The 18,914-nt window shown below is 53.3% G+C and overlaps 1 protein-coding gene across 18 annotated transcripts; it reads right to left on the minus strand.

Moving 5' to 3' along the window:
* Positions 1 to 639: 639 nt before the first annotated feature.
* Positions 640 to 18,844, minus strand: ST6GALNAC6 (ST6 N-acetylgalactosaminide alpha-2,6-sialyltransferase 6). 18 transcript variants are annotated; one of them, XM_059891055.1, is made up of 10 exons: positions 13,548 to 13,672; positions 12,323 to 12,377; positions 11,931 to 11,965; positions 10,624 to 10,711; positions 10,346 to 10,495; positions 8,882 to 9,066; positions 8,414 to 8,593; positions 5,553 to 5,959; positions 2,913 to 3,020; positions 640 to 2,119 (listed from the first exon to the last, which is right to left on the minus strand). In XM_059891055.1, exons 6-10 carry the CDS (start codon positions 8,882 to 8,884, stop codon positions 1,930 to 1,932), a joined length of 888 nt encoding a protein of 295 aa, XP_059747038.1. In that variant the 5' UTR covers positions 8,885 to 9,066; positions 10,346 to 10,495; positions 10,624 to 10,711; positions 11,931 to 11,965; positions 12,323 to 12,377; positions 13,548 to 13,672; the 3' UTR covers positions 640 to 1,929.
* Positions 18,845 to 18,914: the final 70 nt, after the last annotated feature.

Below are 18,914 nucleotides of genomic sequence, written 5' to 3' on the forward strand. Positions count from 1 at the left end.
ACAGCTCACACACCTGGCCAGGGCTGCAGCCCTGCCTGACTCCCTCCTGTTCAGGCTTGCAGGATACTCCTGCTCCCTACCCTGGGCACCGCCCCCCCAGCCTCCCCACCCTGCTTACAGCCAACCTCTGACCCCACTGCCTGCCTGTCCCTGTCAACCTCCTCCATCCCATCCCCCTTGCTTCTGGGACAGAAATGTCATCCTTTCCCACCCCCTTCTCTTCCTGTGGGACGCTCTTCCCCTCCAAACCTCTGCAGGAACCATCCTCAGGAAGAGCGTCACCTCCACAGCTGCAGCGCCCTGTGCAGCCCTCACTGCCCTGAGCCTGTCGCGGGCCCCTCGCCTCCGTTGATCCTGACCTCCTTGAGAGTAGTGTCTGGTTTCAGCCCAGAGGGAGCTGGGGTTCTGAGAGGGGGAGTGACTTGCTCAAAGTCACAAGGGCAGGGGGAGGTCAGACTGGAAGAGCCAGGTGAGCATCCCCCAACCCCCAGGGCCACCAGGTCTCCACCCAGGCTGTAAAATGCATGACTCACAAAGAAGCTGGCCTTTCTGCTGGAGTGTGGGCTCCCAGCCTGGAAGGTGTGGGCCCCAAGTACTGGGCCAGAGAGCGAGCTAGAACTCAGACACAGGAAATGGGGCTGGAGTTTAGGTGCGTTTATTTCTGTACAAATCATTACAAAATCAAGTCTAGGGTAGTCGCCGGCCCCCACCCCTTGCCCCAAAGTGCAATGACTCACTGCTGGCCTCCTTCCCCACCTGACCCTGCCCATTCCACAGCCTCCTCCAGGAAGCCCTCCAGTCTCTTCCCTTCAAGACTCCAGAAGAGCTGGGGGTGTAAATCCAGCCCACAGAGGCCCAGCAATAAAGTGCCTGATGTAGAGGGAGATGACAGAACTTAGGCGACAGCTCCCAGGCCTCTAGAGCCTTCCCAGGCCCAGGTGGGGGAAGGCCCTTTGACTATTCCAGCAGCTGCAAACGAAGGGGCTTCGGGAAACCTCAGGTGGGCTGGGATTCCCCCCTCCTCTCAGCCCCAAAGGCTCCTCCAGCAGGTGGAAAACCTCATGGCTGGATGGCAGAAACAGGGGCCTGGCTCTTTAAGAGCCAGGCTAATGGCAGCTGGGCAGAGGGGCTAAGAAAACAGCTGAAGGTTTGTCCATTCTTTTCAGAGTTCCCTAAAGCCTGAGGAAGTTGCACAAAAATACCCTCAAGTTTCCAGGAGGAGGTGAGGAAGGGAATCCCAGACCCACAGGAAGCTGAGCCCCCCAGCAAGGGGCGGTGGCTGGAGATGCCCAGTCTTAAAGGAGGACAGACCCAAGGTGGTCGGTGGGGGGAGGTGGGAGGGTTCTCAGACTCCACAATTAGAACCTGACACAGGCAGAAGGAGGCCCAGAGACGGGGCAAGGGGTTTGTTCAAGGCCACTCAGGGTAGAGGCAAGACCCAGACACCAGTCTCCCACCCTGAAGAGCCCCCCAACCCCACAAATGCCCCAGCCTGGCCCCCTACCCCCACCCAACCTCTCTCTAGCTCTAGAAAGGGAGGAGGCGGCTTCCTGGGACAGGACCCCACCATCCCCATCAATAGGAAGTGATTTGGGGTCCATCCTGGGGTTCTGAACCAAGGCCTCACGGGAAAGGACATGACCTTAGCCTCAGATTACTCAGAAATACCCTGATTGACTATGCTCAGACCCTGACTGAACAAAAAAATACCCTCAACACCCGATTAACCACACAGAAGCCCAAATCCTTGATTGGCCAAGAGATTCCTCCAGGCCCTGGATGGCTGGAGGCTGCGCCTGCTTCAAGGCCTGACCCTCCAGAAGACACCCTGACCAGCCTTGATTGGCCAGGAGACGGCCCCGGGTCGAGCAGCTGGGCGGAGAGCCACTTCTCCCGTGTCCCTCGTGAGAGCCCCACAGGCAGGGTGGCCTAGGTCCAGGAGGGGTGGGAGAAGGTGATTCCGTACAGCTGGGCCCAGGATGAGAAGACCCTCTTCTCCGTGATGAAGCGGTGGTGGTTGCCCTTGCGGCTGTTCTCGTTCTGGATGTAGGTGACACATTCGTCTGGCCCCTTGGGCTCATAGTAGTGGTAGGGCATACGCTGCAGGTGGGGCCGCAGGCTGCGGCAGAGCAGAGGGGGCCGTAAGGGCAAGGGAGGCACTGGCGGGATCCTACCCTTCCCAGCCCCTGACCTGCTGTAGCGCCTCAGTGGGGGAAATCCCCGCCCCCTCCCTGGGCCTCAGTTTCCCATCTGTGAAATGGGTATAGTGTAGACTAGGTGTCTGACTCTCAAACTTTTTTTTTTTTTAATCTATTTGGCCACATCAGGTCTTAGTTGTGGCAAAAGAGCTTATGTGGACTCTTCCTGGACCAGGGAGTGAACCCCATGTGCCCTGCATTGCAAGGCTGATTCTTTACTACTGAGCCACCAGGGAAGTCCTCAAATTTTTATTTTTTTTAATGCAGTGGAAACTTTTCATTTTCCCCAGAGGGTGGCAATGTGGGATAGTGGTAAGGACCATGGGCTCTGAAGCCTGACCCCTACCCCTTACTGTTCATGGGAACTGAGGCCTTTCACAAAACATCCTCCTCTTATCCCTTACGGTCACTATAAGGAGTAAATGAAATAATAAAAAACCATGTTTGGTACACTGTCAGCACTTAGTAAAAAAACAGCTGTCACCTACTGGGCTTTTCATATAGTAATAATAAAAATAGTTATTAATATATAAACTCTGGACTCCGGCTGAGCTTGGGATGGAAGCCCCTGAGGTAGCTCTGAAGAGCCTAGATCTCTGCAGAGCAGTTTGAATACTGTAAAATAGAGGCCCTCAAAGGCATCCCAGCCAAGGTCTCCAGGACCCCTGCTCCATCCTGAGGCCAACAGCTGGACATCGCCCTGGGAGTGCTCACCTGCAGTAGTCGGGGGGCACCATGCCATAGACGTGCACATGGTCACACAACTCCACTGCAATCACCATGGTGAACCAGCCTGTGCTCAACCACGAGTGGGACTTTTCCCTGGGGGCAGAGAGGTGTCATGATGAGGGGGCGGGGGGTGGGGCGGGCAGGGAGGAAGGGTCCACCCACCCAGAGTTTCCCAGAACTCCTCCCACTCGGCCCCTCCTGGGGCTCTCCTTCCGCGTCAGGCACCCGCTGTCCAGCCCTGCTGCGGGAGCGCGGGCAAGTCTGAACGGAGGTGAGGGGTGGAGGGAGGGCTCCTTTGAGGGGAAGCACAGGAACACGACATGCTGGGAATTAACTCCTGGGGAGCCTGGTCACCCTCGGGCAGGCTGGGAGCGACCGTGACCACAAAGCATGGTAGGCGGAAACAGCTGCGCACACGCTAGGAGCAAACTCCAAAGGGGAGACTAATCAGCGGAAGTCCTGCCAGGAGTGACGAGTGACAAGTTCAGAGCAAGGCATGGGGCGAGCAACCAAGAACCGCGAGCTGTGCTGCCCACCAGACAGCCACCAGCCACACACGGGCACACGTGAGCACTTGACGTGTGGTTAAGATGTGCTGTCGGTGTCAAATACACACTTTATTCCTTAGCATGAAAAAAAGAATGTAGAATATGTCACTGATAATTTTTCACACTGTTCACTTGTTGAACTGAAGATGTTTAGGGTATATTTGATTGAGGTGGGGGGTTCTTTAAAAAGTTTAAGAAAAAATAAACTTCTACAAGATTGACAGAGAGAAAAGACACAAATTAACCAATATCAAGAATAAAAAAGGAGGGTTCATCATAGGCCTTGTAGACATTAAAAGAATAATACAGAAACTGTAAAAAGCAACGTACATGAATTTGATAATTTAGATGAAATGGGCCAATTCCTTGAAACCGCAAACTGCCAAAACTCAGGATGAAATAGATAACCTAAATATCCTATAACTCTTAAAGAATTTAAAAATCTTCTGAAAAAGAACTCTCCAGGACAAGAGTTTCTACCAAACATTGGCAAATTCTACCAAACATTTAAAGAAGAAATAAAACCAATTCTGGAAGGAAAACGTTTCCCAATTCACTTTCTGAGACCAGCATTACTCTGATACCAAAATGAGGCAAAGACAGTACAAAATAAACTACAGACCAATATCTCTCATGAACACAGATACAAAAATCTCAACAAAATATTGCAAATCATATCCAGCAACATATAAAAAAAATGACATCCACAACCAAGCAGAGTTTATTCCAGAAATGCAAGACTGATTCAATATATAAAAATCAATCAATATAATCCATCATATTAATAGTCTTAAGAAAAACCATGTGATATCAATTGATGCATAAAAACTTTGATAAATCCAATACCCAGTCATGACTAAAAAAAATGCTTTTAGCAGGACTTCCCTGGTGGTCTAGTGGTTAAGACTCCATTCTCCCAAAACAGGGGGCACAGATTTCATCCCTTGTTGGGAAACCAAGATCTCACATTCCGCATAGCATGGCTTAAAAAAAAAATCACCAAGAACCAAAACAAACAAAAAAGTCTCAGCAAACCAGTAAGAGAAGGAAACCTCCTCAACCTGATAACTTCTTCAACCCATAGCTTCAAAAACCTACAACCAACACCATATTCATTGATGAAAGACTGAGCACTTTTCCCCTAAGACAGACCAAGGCAAGGACGTCCACTCTCACCACTTCTAAAACAATTCGGTGTTATATTGAAAGCACTAGGCAGTGCAATAATACACGAAAAAGAAATAAGAGGCATACAGATTGGAGACAAAAAATAAAACTGTCCTTATATTCATGTTGTTACATCATGATCATTTGCACATAAAACCCAAAGAATCTACAAAAGTCTCCTTGAACCAATAAGTAAGTTTAGGAAGATTATTGGATATAAGGTCAACACAAAAAAATCAATCATATTTCTATAAGCTAGCAATGAATAATGGGAAACCCATCAAAATTCTAATACTATGTACAATAGTTCTAAAAATTTTAAATATTTAGGTATAAATCAAACAAGATACGTATAGGACCTATATGTTGGATATATCAAGTTGAATAAAAGTGAATTTAATTTCGCCTGTTTCTTTTAACTTTTTAAACGTGGCTACTCTAAAATTTTAAATTACCTATGTGGCTCGCATGATATTTTTATTGGACGGCACTGGCCCAGCTTTTCTAGAGAGACCAGTCAGAGCAGCACACACCGAGGGTGATGTATCCTTAGAAGAGACATGCTGGGAATGGTCAACACGTTCCATTGAGGCATGCTACGGGAGGGCTGTCCTAGAAAGACGCTAGCAGTGACGACACAACCTTAGAGCAGAGCATGCCGGGAGCCCTTGTCCTCTGGGAGCGCTGCAAGCCCTCCGAGGGAGACGAAGCCAGGCAGAGCATGTTGGAAATGACACAAGCTAAGAGCTGGACATGAAGCGAACTCCCCTAGGAAACCTGACCAAGAGAATGTGGCAAGAAGTGACCACACCCTCAGAGCAGTGCATGCTGGGAGCAACAGGCCCTCCAGGTGGAGCACGCTGAGAGGGAGCGCAGGGCTGGCCAGAGGGAGCGGGCAGGAGGTTGGTACCTGTCCTTGCCTGTCTCACTCCGGAAGAGGTCGTCAAACTGGCGCATGCGGCTGAGGGAGATGGCATAGGCCTCCATGTTGGGGAACACCAGGCCTGCCCGCTGGATGACGCGCACCAGGCTTCCCTGGGGCTTCTGCATCTTGTTTGGGGGGCCCCAGAAGATGAACACAGTTTCAGGGGTCCGGTTGACAAACTCCTGAGGCCTCCGCAGCACATGGAATACGCTGGAATGGGCCACCACGCGGAAGGTGGTCTTGTTGCCCACATCGGCCGAGTAGCCCGTAGTGGGTGCGTCGTTCATGCGGATTGTGCACTCGGCCCGTTCGATCTCAGGACCCAGCTTGGTGCCCAGCAGGTGGCTGGAGCTGGTGACAATCACACACTGGCCGCACCTGGAGGGCAGCGTCTGGAGGGTTAAGGAAAGCCAACACTGTTATGACCACTTGGTGCCAGACGCTGTGCTCCATCCCTCCAGGAGGCGGGAATTATGATGCCCATTTTAAAGACAGGGAAATTGAGCCGTATTCATTCAACATTCAACAGATATTTATAGCAAGCTTGCTAATGGCCGGTACAAGAGACAGAGCAATAAACAAGAGACCCCACTCCTGCCTTTAAGAAATTCACAGTTGGGGAGACAGATGGTGAACAAGTAAATGGTAAAATAATGCCAGGTGGTAAGTTATACGTGCTGGGAAGGAAATAAAATAGAGGCAGAGGATCAAGGCTGGCAAGAGTGAGGGCTGTGCTAGAAAAGTCATCTGAGGGGGCCTCTCTCAGCTAACACCTAAAGGATGAAAAGAAACCATGCAGGACAGCCATGCTGGGATGTCCCCAAGGTCGCAGAGCAGAGGAGTGCAGGGCCAGGATGTGAACCTAGGTCTACATGGCCACAGAGCCCCAGCTTCACCCTCAGGCCAGCTCTTCAAAGAAGACATCCTCCCCAATGTGTCCATGACATTTCCACATCACCCACAAACAGGCCATCAACTTGTCAGTAGGAAATGGTGTGGAAGCTGCTTTGAGCCTCTGTTTTCCCATTGGTGAAATAAACAGATTGGAACCACAAGCTATCTGAAGCCTATTTTCTGCCCATGGATTTTCTGTGCACCCTTCAAGGCTAAGTTCAGGTGCCTTCCTCCTCCAGGCAGCCTTCCTTGAGGCCTTACTCCAAGATCCAGCAACATGTCTCATGTTTAATACCTCAACTGATGGCTTTGCCAGCTTTCCTGAGCTCTAACATCCTGGCCTCCCCTATCAGGCTGGAAACAGCTGCTGGCCAAGCTGTCTCATTCCCTTCCACATCACCCACCCTCAAGCAGTTCCACTTTCTCCCAGGGATTCTACCATTTCTCTTTCAAGGATCCTTAGGGTAGAGAAAGTCTCAGTTAGGTGTTAATCTGTCTCTCATGTCGTGTGTGAGTGCTCAGTCGCTCAGTCATGTCTAACTCTTTGCTACCCTGTGGACTGCAGCCCACTAGGCTCCTCTGTTCACGGAATTCTCCAGGCAAGAATACTAGAGCAGGTTGCTATACCCTCCCCCAGGGGAATCTTCCCAACCCAAGGATTGAACCCAGGTCTCCTGCATTGCAGACAGATTGTTTTCCACTGAGCCAATGGGGAAGCCCTTAATCTGTCTCTTGTGCTTAGTCACTCAGTCGTGTCTGACTCTTTTCAACCCCATGAACTGTAGCCCACCAGGCTCCTCTGTCCGTGGGGATTCTCCAGGCAAGAATACTGGAGTGAGTTACCATGCTCTCCTCCAGGGAATCTTCCCAACCCAGGGATCAAACCCAGGTCTCCCACATTGCAGGCACATTCTTTACTGACTGAGCCACCAGGGAAGCCCAAGAATACTGGAGTGGGTAACCTATCCCTTCTCCAGGGGATCTTCCTGATCCAAGAATGGAACTGGGGTCTCCTGCATTGCAGGTGGATTCTTACCAGCTGAGCTACCAGGGAAGCCTCTGTCTCTAAACACATGCTAATGGGCCTTTTTCCAGTGAGGATGAGCTCATGGTCCCAGGCTCTATATGCAAAGACCTCTAGAGATTTAGGAGGGTTAGTGAGGGAAGAGAGTGAGGTAGGCAGGGGCTGAGGGACCTCCTTCTGGAAGGTGGCATCCATGCTGGAGGCCAATAATTTTCTCCCTGACCCCAAGGAAAACACTGGGGCTCAGAGGACTACAAGGTGAGCTCCGGAAATACAACCTGAGTTTCATGGCTATCCAAAACAAACAGAAGTCCCTGGAAAGGCTCTGGGCCTCTCCACACAGCTGTATCTCAGCAGATGTTGGGGCAATACCTGGGCTCCTCCTCTCCCTTGCTGTGTGGTCTTGGGGAAGTAATTTTGCCTCTCTGAGCCTCAATTTCCCCATCTCATCAAGGGAGATAATGCTAAACTCACAGCACTGGTATGAGGATTACTGCTGATCACAGTGCCCAGCACGCAGCGGGCAACTGACCACTGCAGCCATTCTTATTATTGCTTTTGTGTTGTCAAGTACCCTAGAGTCCTGCTCCCAAATCCTATGTAGACTCCCCTGCAGAGACTGAGATCTGAAAACCAGACAGACCTTTCTAAAGGGATTCTGATTCAGGAGATTATAGGCTATTAGCACTGAGGGTGGAACCTTGGAGAAAACTGAGGTCCAGAGGACAGGCTGCTTGTCTGAGGTCACATCGCAAACAAGGGGCTGAAGGCACCGGACTCCTGGGGTCCACCCTTTTCTTTAGGACGGATGGAGGAAGTAGAGAGAAGAGGAGGAGGAGGAGAAGAAGGTAGGGGCAGTGATGGTGGGCAATGGGGAAGGGCAGTCTCCAGGCAGCTCCCAGGGAGTTCCCCAGAGCGGCTGCCCTACCTTGTTGCCAAGAATGGGGATGTATCCGTCAGTGATGCTCCACTTCCTGAGGTTGACAGGCCGGCGTGTCCGGCCCCGCAGGGAGCCATAATGAAAGACCTCATTGGCACTGCTGGAGCTGTAGAGGATGAGGATGGTGATGAGGGCAAAGAGGATCACGAACACTGCTGACCGCTGCTCCTGGAGAGGGGAGAGGCCAGTGAGGTCCCAGCCATCCGGCACAGTCCTCACCACCTACCACGCCTGCTAATTCCTGTTCTTTATTCCACCAGTTCAGGTACCACCTCCCCCAGGGAGGCCTCCTCCAACTCCCTGAGCACTGCCTATCACAGGCACCACCTCCCCCAGGAAGGCTTCCTCCAGCTCCCTGAGCACCGGCCATCACAGGACCAATCCCACTGCATTCAGATCCCCCTCAATGGAACCATAAGTTCTGAAGGCTGGGACTCAGTCAGCCTTGATCCCCACCATATCTCAGTTCCCAGGGTGGAGCCCAGACCACAGAAGGGTGGCTGGATCAGATTGGATGTGGGGGTTGCAAGGATCCCTCCAGCTGCAGCGGGAAGGATGCTTGGAGACAGGTGGGACTTTCAAACGAGAGGGTCCAGGTCTTCCCCAAACAGTCTCCACAAATGTTCATCATTCATTTAAACCTGAAGGGAAAGGTTGTGGTCAGGAATCAGGATGCATGGGTAGTCGGTACACCAACTTATGGCAGAAGAAAGGAAAGTGATCTCTGAAACGTCCACTGGGACTTACTGGCCCAGGGTCTGCAAGGCTAGGTGAGGCCCCGGAGTCCTGACTCTTTGTGCTAAGCCCCCTAGGCGGTTATTGAAGTATCGCTTCTTAGTACCAGGTTTTTCTCTTTTTTGCCTGCTCTGTGAAAATGGATCTGGGCCCCTTACAAACTTTTTCTTGCTAGCAAACTTTGTTAGTAGAGGGCGCTAGACATAGATTTCAGGAGGAAGGAAGTTTGCTGCCAGGTTCTGGGGGCTTTAAGCCTGGTTCTGGGCACTTGCTCCTACAGGGCACATGGCTTCTCCCAGGGGTCAGCAGCTTCCTCCAGCATCCACCCTCCGGCAGTTTTGAAGCAGAGTGCCCCTGACTCCTACTGTGACCACAGCTTCTCCAGAAGCATGTGACACACTCAACCACCAGCAACACCCACAAAAATTAAGCTTCAGCTTCCTGGAACAGTTCTGCATGATGCTTGACGTGCCTCCTGGGAGTTACCTCCTGTGACCAGCGTTCCCTGTAGCCTAGCAGGTGGATTTATGACAACTTCCATGGCACAGCATCACCGTGAGCTCTCTGCCATCCACTGGGCCATAGCTCTTGCCCTCTCCAGGCCAGTAAGGCCTGAGTCTCAGCTCTGACTGTGGGGGCAGCTCCTTTTTTTTTTTTTCCTTTTCCTTTGGCCACATCACAAGGCTTGCAGGCTCTTAGCTCCCTGATCAGGGATCAAACCCTGTCCCCAACAGTAAAAGTATCAATTCCTAACCACTGGACCATTAGAGAATTCCCGGTGACTGCTCCTTACACCCGCTATTCCTGTATTTTGTAGAGTTCGAATCCTTTGTTACTCCAATGCCCAATTATAGTTAACAATTCTTTACATTAAATTTGCTCTGTTCAAATTAGTGTGGTTTCTCTTTCCGGATTGGACCCAGACACACCTATATCACCCCAATCCCAACCCCCAGGCTCTGCCAAAGCCGCAGCTCAGTGGATCCTAGGAAAGGGGTGTACAGGGCCAGGCACACAATAGGTGCTCAGGAAACCATAAATGAATGGATGACGTGGAACCCGGGCACCCTTGGAGTGATGCTCACAACATTATGTCATTTTTGACTCTGACCGCTGTCCCCTCTCCCAGACTCCCATTCACCTTCTCTCCCCAACCCCACCCACTGCACAGAACTCCACAGTCACCTTCTCAGCTAATCCTTGACCACAGATGGACCAGTCAGGCCTAGGAGGACAGAAGTGGACCTGGGCCCAGACAGAGGCAGGAACTTGCCCAGACCACACAGGTCAGTGGCTACAGCAAGGCTTGCACCAGGGTCTCCCACGCATCAGGAGCTTTTCAGCAGGGAAGAGAGACTGGGTGTGAGGCAGGTCCGAAGGCGACCATTTCACGAAGGGAAATAAGAAGCTGAGATGGGGACGAGAAATAAAGAGATGGGGATAAGAAACAAAAGGTAACTTACTTTGTTGCTCTTCATCTCTCTCCGGCGTCTGCTGAGGGGCAGGGGCCAGTGTCCTGCAGGTGGCCCAGGTAGGGGTGTGTGGTCACACCTGCAAGCCACAGAAAGGATTATGGTCCAGCTGGTCCTAAGCGACACCCTCCCCACTCCCGCCAGTTCTATCCACCCATGACCCCAAGGCTCAGGGCTGTACCCATTTTCCAGATGGAGACACTGAAGCCGACAAAGGGCAGGAATTGGTCAGAAGTCATACAGCCAGGTGGTGGCAGAGCCCTGCCTCTCTCCCTGCCGTTCTCTCTCCCACTCTGTGCCAAAGGCAGTTTGCAGGCCAAAGGCTGGCTTCCCGGCTGGGGTGGGGGGTTGCTGCTCCTCACCTAGCAGGAGCCCTATTCGTACCTCTACTCTAAACCTTGCCTTATGGTCCCGAAGCCTGGGAAGAAAGCAACATTCCTTGTAGGTCCCCAAACTCCTCAACACTCACACCCTTCCAGGTCTTGCATAAACTGGCCCCTCCAACTGGAACACTCTGCACAACCCTGATCATGCCCACTCATCCTCCCACCTGGGGTGGGCCAGGAATGTCCCCTGCATGCCACCTTCCAGCAGAGAGTTCTGATGGCACAGCTGGCCCAGGGCCTCACTCCCATTCTCTGCTGTGCCTCCAGGGCCCTGGAGATGTGCAGGAGGTCCACTGAGTGATTCCATTCTTAACTTGCTTTCCCTTGGTTTTGACTTTGTTCATTATTACATAAGATCTTGGGGGTTAAGGGTTCAGACTCATCTATCCAATGGGCATAACCACAGCTCCACCCTGGTGAGGGGGGAGAGGGTCTCAGGGAACCATACACACTCTGCTCCTCACTCTCCAACAGACGCCCCCCACCCCGCCCCCATCGTCGCAGGACGCAGCTTCTCTGCAGTTTTCAATTTCCCCACCTTTCAAAAGGGAGTCAGTACTTGTGTCCAGCCACCTCCAGCAGATTAGGCCAGAAGACACGGAAAGTGAGTGCGCAAAGAAAGGGGCCCTGGGGCTCCCCCAGCTCGGTCGAAGCTTCCCTCCAGGGGCCTCCCAGCTCCCGCCACTATCTCCGCCCCCTGACCTAGCAGCTGTTTACTCCTACACCGCTATCAGGCATAGCCAGGCCAAAGGAGGTGTCCCCACTCAGCTCCTGACTGGTTGGGTCCTAACTCCGCCCACCACCCAACCCCGCCTTCTCTCCGCAGGCGCCCCCTCCTCCCAAGCCGTGTTTCAGGTTTCGCCGCAGCCGGCCTTCAAAGCCACCCCAGTCGGGACTCATGGGGACTCTCACCAGGTCCAGTCCCGCCGGATGCACAGATCAGGAGACTGAGGTTCAACGGAAGGGAAGAGCGGCTTGTTGTTAGACTCACAGCCCACTAATGCAAAAGTTATCCAGGATCCCTGGGTAGCCCCCATCCACCCTGAGGCCTCTAGCATTCCAGCTGCTTCTCTGAGCTGAGCCTCCCCTCTCACTACGCTTTCCTTCGGATGCCCCAAGCTCCAGACACCCTAGAACACTCCTGTTCCCAGACCCGCCCCCCGACTTTCCCACCTTTGCCTGAGCAGTGCCCTCAGCCAGGACCACTGTCCCCTTGGTCAGCCCCCGTCACAGTCCTGCTCTGAGAAGGCCATGGTCAGTACAGCATCTCAGGTTCAACTGCAAATCCGGGTTCCTCCACTTACTGGCTGAGGGGCCTCGGGCAAGCCATGTGACCTCTATGAGCCTCAGTTTCCTCATCTGTGAAATGGAATGATAAAAGTAGGTAACTCACAAGATTGTTAGAAGGATTCAAGCAGATGTGGCACGGGAAGCACAGGGATTTGAAAGTGCTTGGTCGGGGCCAGCAGCTGTTAGTTTTGTGGTTATTCATTGTTCAAGGCCTGCCTCTTCAGGAGCTGGCCAAACAATTCTCCCCTAGGCTGCCTCTGATGCCTGGCCCAGCAACTTCCCTCTAATATCAATAAATGCTGAGTCCTTGCTAAGCACCACCCACTCACTGAATCTTCCTGGCAATTGTACACAGTAGGGGCTCTCATCCCCATTTCACAGATGAGGAGACTGAGGTTCACAGAGGCAAAGTGCCTTGCAGAGCTGTTCAGAATTTGCTGGGAAGTCTTATTTCCAGGCTTGTTTCCAGGCAGCAACCTGGGGCTGAGCCTGACCGGATTTCTCTCAAGGATCCCCCAGGGCTGGTACTGACTAGAGGCCACCGGCTGCGTTCCCAGCACCTGATTCAGCAGGGATAGCAGGCCTGCTGGGGAGCCACTTCCTCAGGCCAGGGAGGTGGCAGCCCACAGCCCTAAGCCAGGAGAGTGTACTCAGCCCTGAGGAGGCCCAGTCAGAAGGCTGAAACCGTGGGCTAAGGCTGGGGGCCACACCCTGCCCTCTGTTTGGGAGTTTCGCTTTGCCCAGCTCGAGGATTCCTCCTACACAGTCGGGACGCCCCCACGAGTCGCGTGGGAGGAGAGCTCCCGGGAGAAGGGGGAGGGGGCTCCTAATTCCAAATGGGGGACGCCGAAACGGTGGGTGCATCTGGTAGGGGGCGACGGGTTCTGTGCATCCCGCTTGCGCTGACCACCCCCCCTCCCCCCCACGAACTCCAGCACTCCGGCGGGTAAGGAGCTCTAGCCTCAGCTGGGAAGAAGGGAGGCAGGCAGAACGGCGGCAGGGTCCCCGAGCTCGAATGGGGTGTCAGCGGCGGGAGGCCCCGCGAACCCCGCGACAGCCCTTGGGCGTGAGGACCGGGATCTTCAGGCGAGATTGCCAAGAGACAGTGGGTCTAGGGGAGCCCCCTGTGGCCCCCGCATCAACCTCCATCACCAGCGGCTCCCACCCCCACCCCCACCCCCACCAGGGGTGCAGGCGGCGCCCCCTCCCGCAGCCCGCCCCCGCGCGGGGCCTGCTCACCTCCCCCGGGGAGCGGTGGCTCCCCGCGGCCCCCGAGCCCCCTCACATGGCGCCGGGAGCCGAGAGCCGGGTCCGCGATGCTCTGGCCGCCCAGGCCCCGCCGCAGCCCCGGCCCGCCGGGTCCTAGAGCCGCCGCTCCCGGATCTCCGGCCCAGGCCTGGTAGGCGGGCGGAGCCTCGAGGGGCCGCGGGTGGCTCCGCCCCGGGGCGGTGCAGACGGGGATGGGTGAGGGGCAGGCGACCCCCCGCACGGGGCACCCAGGCGCCTTGCTCACGCCTCTAGGCAGCCTGTAGTGACAAGGACAGTAACAGCCTTCCGAAGAACCTCTTCTGTGGGTCAGACCCACACCCACTTCACTTTACTGTCCCCACGGCCGGGATGGGGCAACTGAGTCATAGAGCACCCTGCCCTTGGAATCAATTGAGTTTCTCCCTGGGCATCCCTACCTTGGGCCTCCAGAGCCCTGCACCCAGTAATCACCCTGGGTGAACGCAGGGTTCCACTGTGCAAGTTCAGCGCTGCTAGCTGTGTGGCCTTGGCACTCGACTTGCTGCTTCCCCTGCTTTCGAAAAATGGGGTGAACAACCTCCGGCGGTGTTGTTAAGGATTAAAAAACGTTACATTACTTCTTGCAATTATCATGGTATTCATTACATCATTTTCTGTGATAGTGAAAAATAAGAAGGCTGGACACCTGGTTAAATGAACAAAGGCACAGCCCTGCTAAATGAAAGATTCAGATCAGTATACACCGACAGGAAGAAATGTCCAGGATGTTCACGGGAATACGTCATAAGTGAAGAAAGCAAGTGTTAAAAATGCATCTCTATACTACTTTGGAAAACGAAGTTGGAAAATTTTGCACCATGCTCCTAGATATATTGGAGAAGGAAATGGCAACCCACTCCAGTCTTCTTGCCTGGAGAATCCCATGGACAGAGGAACCTGACGGGCTACAGTCCATGGGGTCGCAAGAGTTGGACATGACTGAGCGACTAAACCACCACCACCTAGATATATACCCTGGAGAAAGTCTTGCAAATGCACGTAATGAAGTTCAGAGCAGCAGTGCTTGAAATCAAACTGGAAATAGTTCATATAGCTATCAAGGAGAATGGAATCTTTTTACATTATGATACATTCACATGGTGAAATACTGTAGAGCAGGGGGAAATGACATGGATGGATCTTACAGACAGGAGGAGTGAAAAAGCCAAGTTCTGGAAGACAAATGGGACTACACAATATACTGTTTAAGCACACAGCAGGCAGTAGGCCGCCTCTCACAGGACAGGCGACAGCTTTGCCTATCAAAGTGATTAAAGTTTTAAAAGCAAAAATCAAGAACACAGCAGTCTTGCGTGTTGGGAGATGGGTGTGGGAGAAGGGAAAAAAGGCAGGGGTGTGCAAGTTATAGTATCAAAGTCTGGTCTTTTAGTGGGATATGAATTCCAGAAGTTCATTATATTGTTTTATTATTCACAAGTATAACTCATGCCGTCATTCAGGTATATTTTAAAAGGTGAAAAAAAAAGAATATAAATGAAAATAGAGATTTTTTGTCTATCACAGTGATTGAAGGGTCAATAGTGGTTATTTCTGGAATGATAAGATTATGGGCTGATGTCTTCTTTTGGCTTCACTGTATTTTCCAAATTTTTTAAGATAATGGTCACATTGTGTTTTTTATATTTTAAAATTTATTTTTAATATAAAAAATGAACTGCATATATAGCATAATTCCTTTTTTTATCCAACTATCTATGCACATGGGTTTGTAAGCGCACACAAACTGCTTCGGAAGAATCCATGAAGGGACTACAGGCAGTAGTTAACCCTGGAGAGTGGACGTGGGGAGAGTGGACGTGGGGAGAGTGGACTGGGTGCTATTTTCACCTTTTGCTTTATAAACTTCCAAGTGGTATCCATTGGACTAATTTAGGACATTAATACCACTTTTAACTTGTTTTTAATTAAAACAAGTTAATGGGCCCCCAAGGTCCAGCCTCCAGGCTGTAGAGACACTGCCCTCCAGGCACTGGGGGCAGTACAAATGGCTGTGGGCACAGGCAAGGCTTCCTGCCCCTCTGGTGTCCTGCTCCATCCGCTTCCTGAGCCTCGGCCCCACCCTCACCCCAGCCCTCCTCAGCGCCTGACCTGCCCTACTGGCCAGAAAACCACAGAGCCGGGGGCAGGGCGCCTGATGACCAGGACTGCTGGGAGCTCACAGAAGGGGAATCTCTTGCTTGAGGTCACGGGCAGGTTAGAGGCCAGCCCTTCTCCCAGCCCCGGCCAATGACCGGGACTCTGGAAATAAAAGGGTGCTGCAGCCCAGCTCCAGGACCAAATCCGGGGCTGGAGCTCCCCCATCAGGCCTGCCGTGTCCCTGGGGCCAGGCTTACTCCAGGAGGCTCTGCTCTAGGGCTAGCTTCCCTTTCCAGAGCCCCCAAGAAGAGTAACAACCACTTCAATAATAACAAGGACACGGAAGCCTACACAGCTCCCTGTGGGTCAGGGGTTTCTCCTGTGCTATTAATAACAAGCACTTTGCGAACATAACTCGCTGAATCCTTAGCACAATCTATAACGTGGACACTGCTGTTACTCCTGCTTCCCAGAGGGAGAAAGTGAGGCTCGAGAGTACACAGGTGTTCCAGCTGGGATTGCCCCAGGCCTGTACGCTAAATAGTCACAAGCCTTTCTGCCCACAAGTGTTTCCCCAGTGGCTCAGCTGTAAAGAATTCGCTGGCAACGCAGGAGATGCAGGTTTGATCCCTGGGTCAGGAAGATCCCTTGGAGAAGGAAATAGCAACCCACTGCAGTATTCTTGCCTGGGAAATCCCACGGACAGAGGAGATTGGCGGGCTGCAGTCCACGGGTTGCAAAGAGTTGAACATGACTGAGTGACTGAGCATTTCTGCCGCTAAAGCCCCAAGCCTGCTCTGCACACGTGCCAGGATCTTCATGTCTGAGAAGCTGTGGCCAGTCCTGGTGCTACTCCCCGACCCTGCCCACAGCTGGGCAGCCCGTGCCCGCCCCCACCACAGTCTGATGGCAGTAGCCTCTGCTTCAGCCCTTCCTGCCCCAGGGTGGGGATCCTGGTTGCGTGTCACCCTCAGGCCCTTCTCACCCCTTAGCAATCTTTGCACTGTTAGGATTTTTTTCCCCACCATGGGATACTGGAAAAAGCCTTCACGGGCCTCTCGGCAGTGGGTCTGGAATTAAGAAGTCCCTGGTCATTTGCAGACAGAGGCTGGAGCCATCAGACTGGCCCAGGTGACACTGGACGTGGGTGCCCACCAGTACCTAGAACCCAGGCTCCTTTCCTCACCTGGGCTAACTGTGTGAGTGTGCGTTCCTGCCTGGCCCCAAGTTCCTTCTGAGAAGAGGCTACGTGAGATACCTCCAGGCTGAGATTCACCCAGCTTCCCTTGGTTTCTAGGAGGAAGCAGTGGGTCCCCAGCAGGCCCACAGAGGAGACAAAAGAGCCTGGGTGTGATGTGAAAACAGGGGCCCAGAGTGGCTGCCCACCAAGGTGACCCCCACCACATCCCTCAGGCTCCCACTCCCCCCGACTCACCTCCGGGAAACTGCAGGAACTGCAGTGGCAGAGAAGGGGGTCCAGAGAATGTCAGCAGGCCCAGATCCAATCTCCAGTCATCTTCGTCTGCCTGGAGGAACTGGCTGGTGGATCGCAGCTGCCAGGTTACCACTCCAGAAAGACATTTGGGTCAACAAAGCAATAAACCTCCAACCCACCCAAGGGCAGGGCCGACAAAGGTTCCTCTGTACACTGGACACCAAGGGTTGGGCCTGCGTTTCCCGAGTAATGGAACAGGAAGGGGAGGCAACCTCCTGGGACCGGCTGGAGTTGTAGTCCGATCAAACCCAGCAGACCCTGGGCCTGGGAGACGGAGGGTGATGCTATGAGCAGACACGGCTGATGGCGGTGGGAGGTCTTCCTGCCCATACCTCACCACCAGGGCAGGCAGGGCTGGGTGAGCAAAGGAGACCCCACTGAAAATGATGGCACCCCACTTCATGGGTGCCATCTCTCTCCCGTGAGTTGTATGACTACTCCCTGTGCCTACCCCTGTGCCTTTTACAGGTGAGGAAACTGAGGCCAGGAGGGAGGCACTAACTTACCAGGGTCCTGCAGCAGGAAGTAGAGCCAGAATGAAGCCAAGTCTGACTCCAGAGTCCTCTCTCTGAGCCTGGAAGTTCCCCCACCAACCCCCGCCCCCATCTGCGAGGTCACATTGCCCCCTACCTCTGCCCAACACCAGCTTAGAAACACTCACCACTGCCAAGCCAGCAGTTGTGGCTTGGCCGCCAGCCTGCTGCCTCCCACAGCATGGCTCCCTGCCTCCCCATCTCAGGGCTCTCCTCCCATGCCTGCAGAGACTTCTGGGGCCACCGGGCCCTGGGTAAGGGGAGGCAGGGCACAAAAGGCCTATGGGCCAAATGCCAGGTCTCCAGACTCTCCTGACAAGGTTAGGCGTGGGAGGGGAACGTTCCGGCTACATGTGATTGGTAGGTCCAGCGCCAAATGAAAAGGTGTAGCCCCTTGTTAATTAAAAAAAAAAAAAAAAGTGTCAAATGGAAACTGCAGAACATTAAGCCTGGTGCCCAAGGTAACTGCACAGGTCACCCATCAGTGAACTGGCTGAGCCCTGGAGCTGCAAGCTAGAACCCAAGGGCTCCATCCCAGCTGAGACCTTGGGGTCCTGGCCCACCATTAGTCTCCTGGTCTCCAGAAATGGGGAAAAGAGAGGAAGTTAGGAAGAAGGGAGGGGGAGTGAAGCCCTCTTTCCAACCACCAGGTGCAGGGGGCCCAGACACTCAGCTGCAGCTCTCAGACCTGGGGTTGCATCCTGGCTCAACCCGGTGGCTTCGTGTCGTCTGTGAACTGGGTTAACTCTAACCCCACCCCAGGGTGGCTGCACACCATCCATCCCCTGTTCTATGGTGGGTCTGCCTTTCCACTTTACCGGTGACCGAACTGCTACTCAGAGAAGGCAGGCCCCTGGCCTGCCCCCTGTTTCCTTTCTGGTAGTGTAACGAACTCCAGAGTTAACTGGGAATTGAACTGGCCAGGCCCTTGGAATCTGACCCTGAACCAGGAAGGGAACGTGATGTGGGGGGATTTCCTCCCACCCTGACTCCTCTCCCAGTGCAGGGTGGGAATCCCACGGAAGGCATTTCCTGGGCTATGTGCTGCCATGGGCCACACACCCTGAGCTGGTGGGGAAGAAGATAGGCTCTTGAGGAAGAAACAGGCAGGCAGATTAGATGGCCAGAGGCCAGCTGGCTGGAGGTCTCCCCTCAAGGCAACAGATCATGGGATTGTGGTGAGCAGAGAAGCTC

The sequence above is a fragment of the Bos taurus genome, chromosome 11 (assembly GCF_002263795.3).
Source record: "Bos taurus isolate L1 Dominette 01449 registration number 42190680 breed Hereford chromosome 11, ARS-UCD2.0, whole genome shotgun sequence".
Taxonomy (NCBI): Eukaryota; Metazoa; Chordata; class Mammalia; order Artiodactyla; family Bovidae; genus Bos; species Bos taurus.

What these genes read in the sequence shown, in the direction of transcription:
- ST6GALNAC6 (XM_010810388.4), bottom strand. Translation starts at nt 17,921, where the DNA reads ATGGGGAGGCAGGGAGCCATGCTGTGGGAGGCAGCAGGCTGGCGGCCA. An exon ending in CAACTGCTGGCTTGGCAGTG is followed by an intron (nt 17,260 to 17,848) that starts GTGAGTGTTTCT and finishes GTCTTTCTGGAG; the next exon opens with TGGTAACCTGGCAGCTGCGA. An exon ending in GAGAGATGAAGAGCAACAAA is followed by an intron (nt 8,594 to 10,623) that starts GTAAGTTACCTT and finishes TCCCCTCTCCAG; the next exon opens with GAGCAGCGGTCAGCAGTGTT.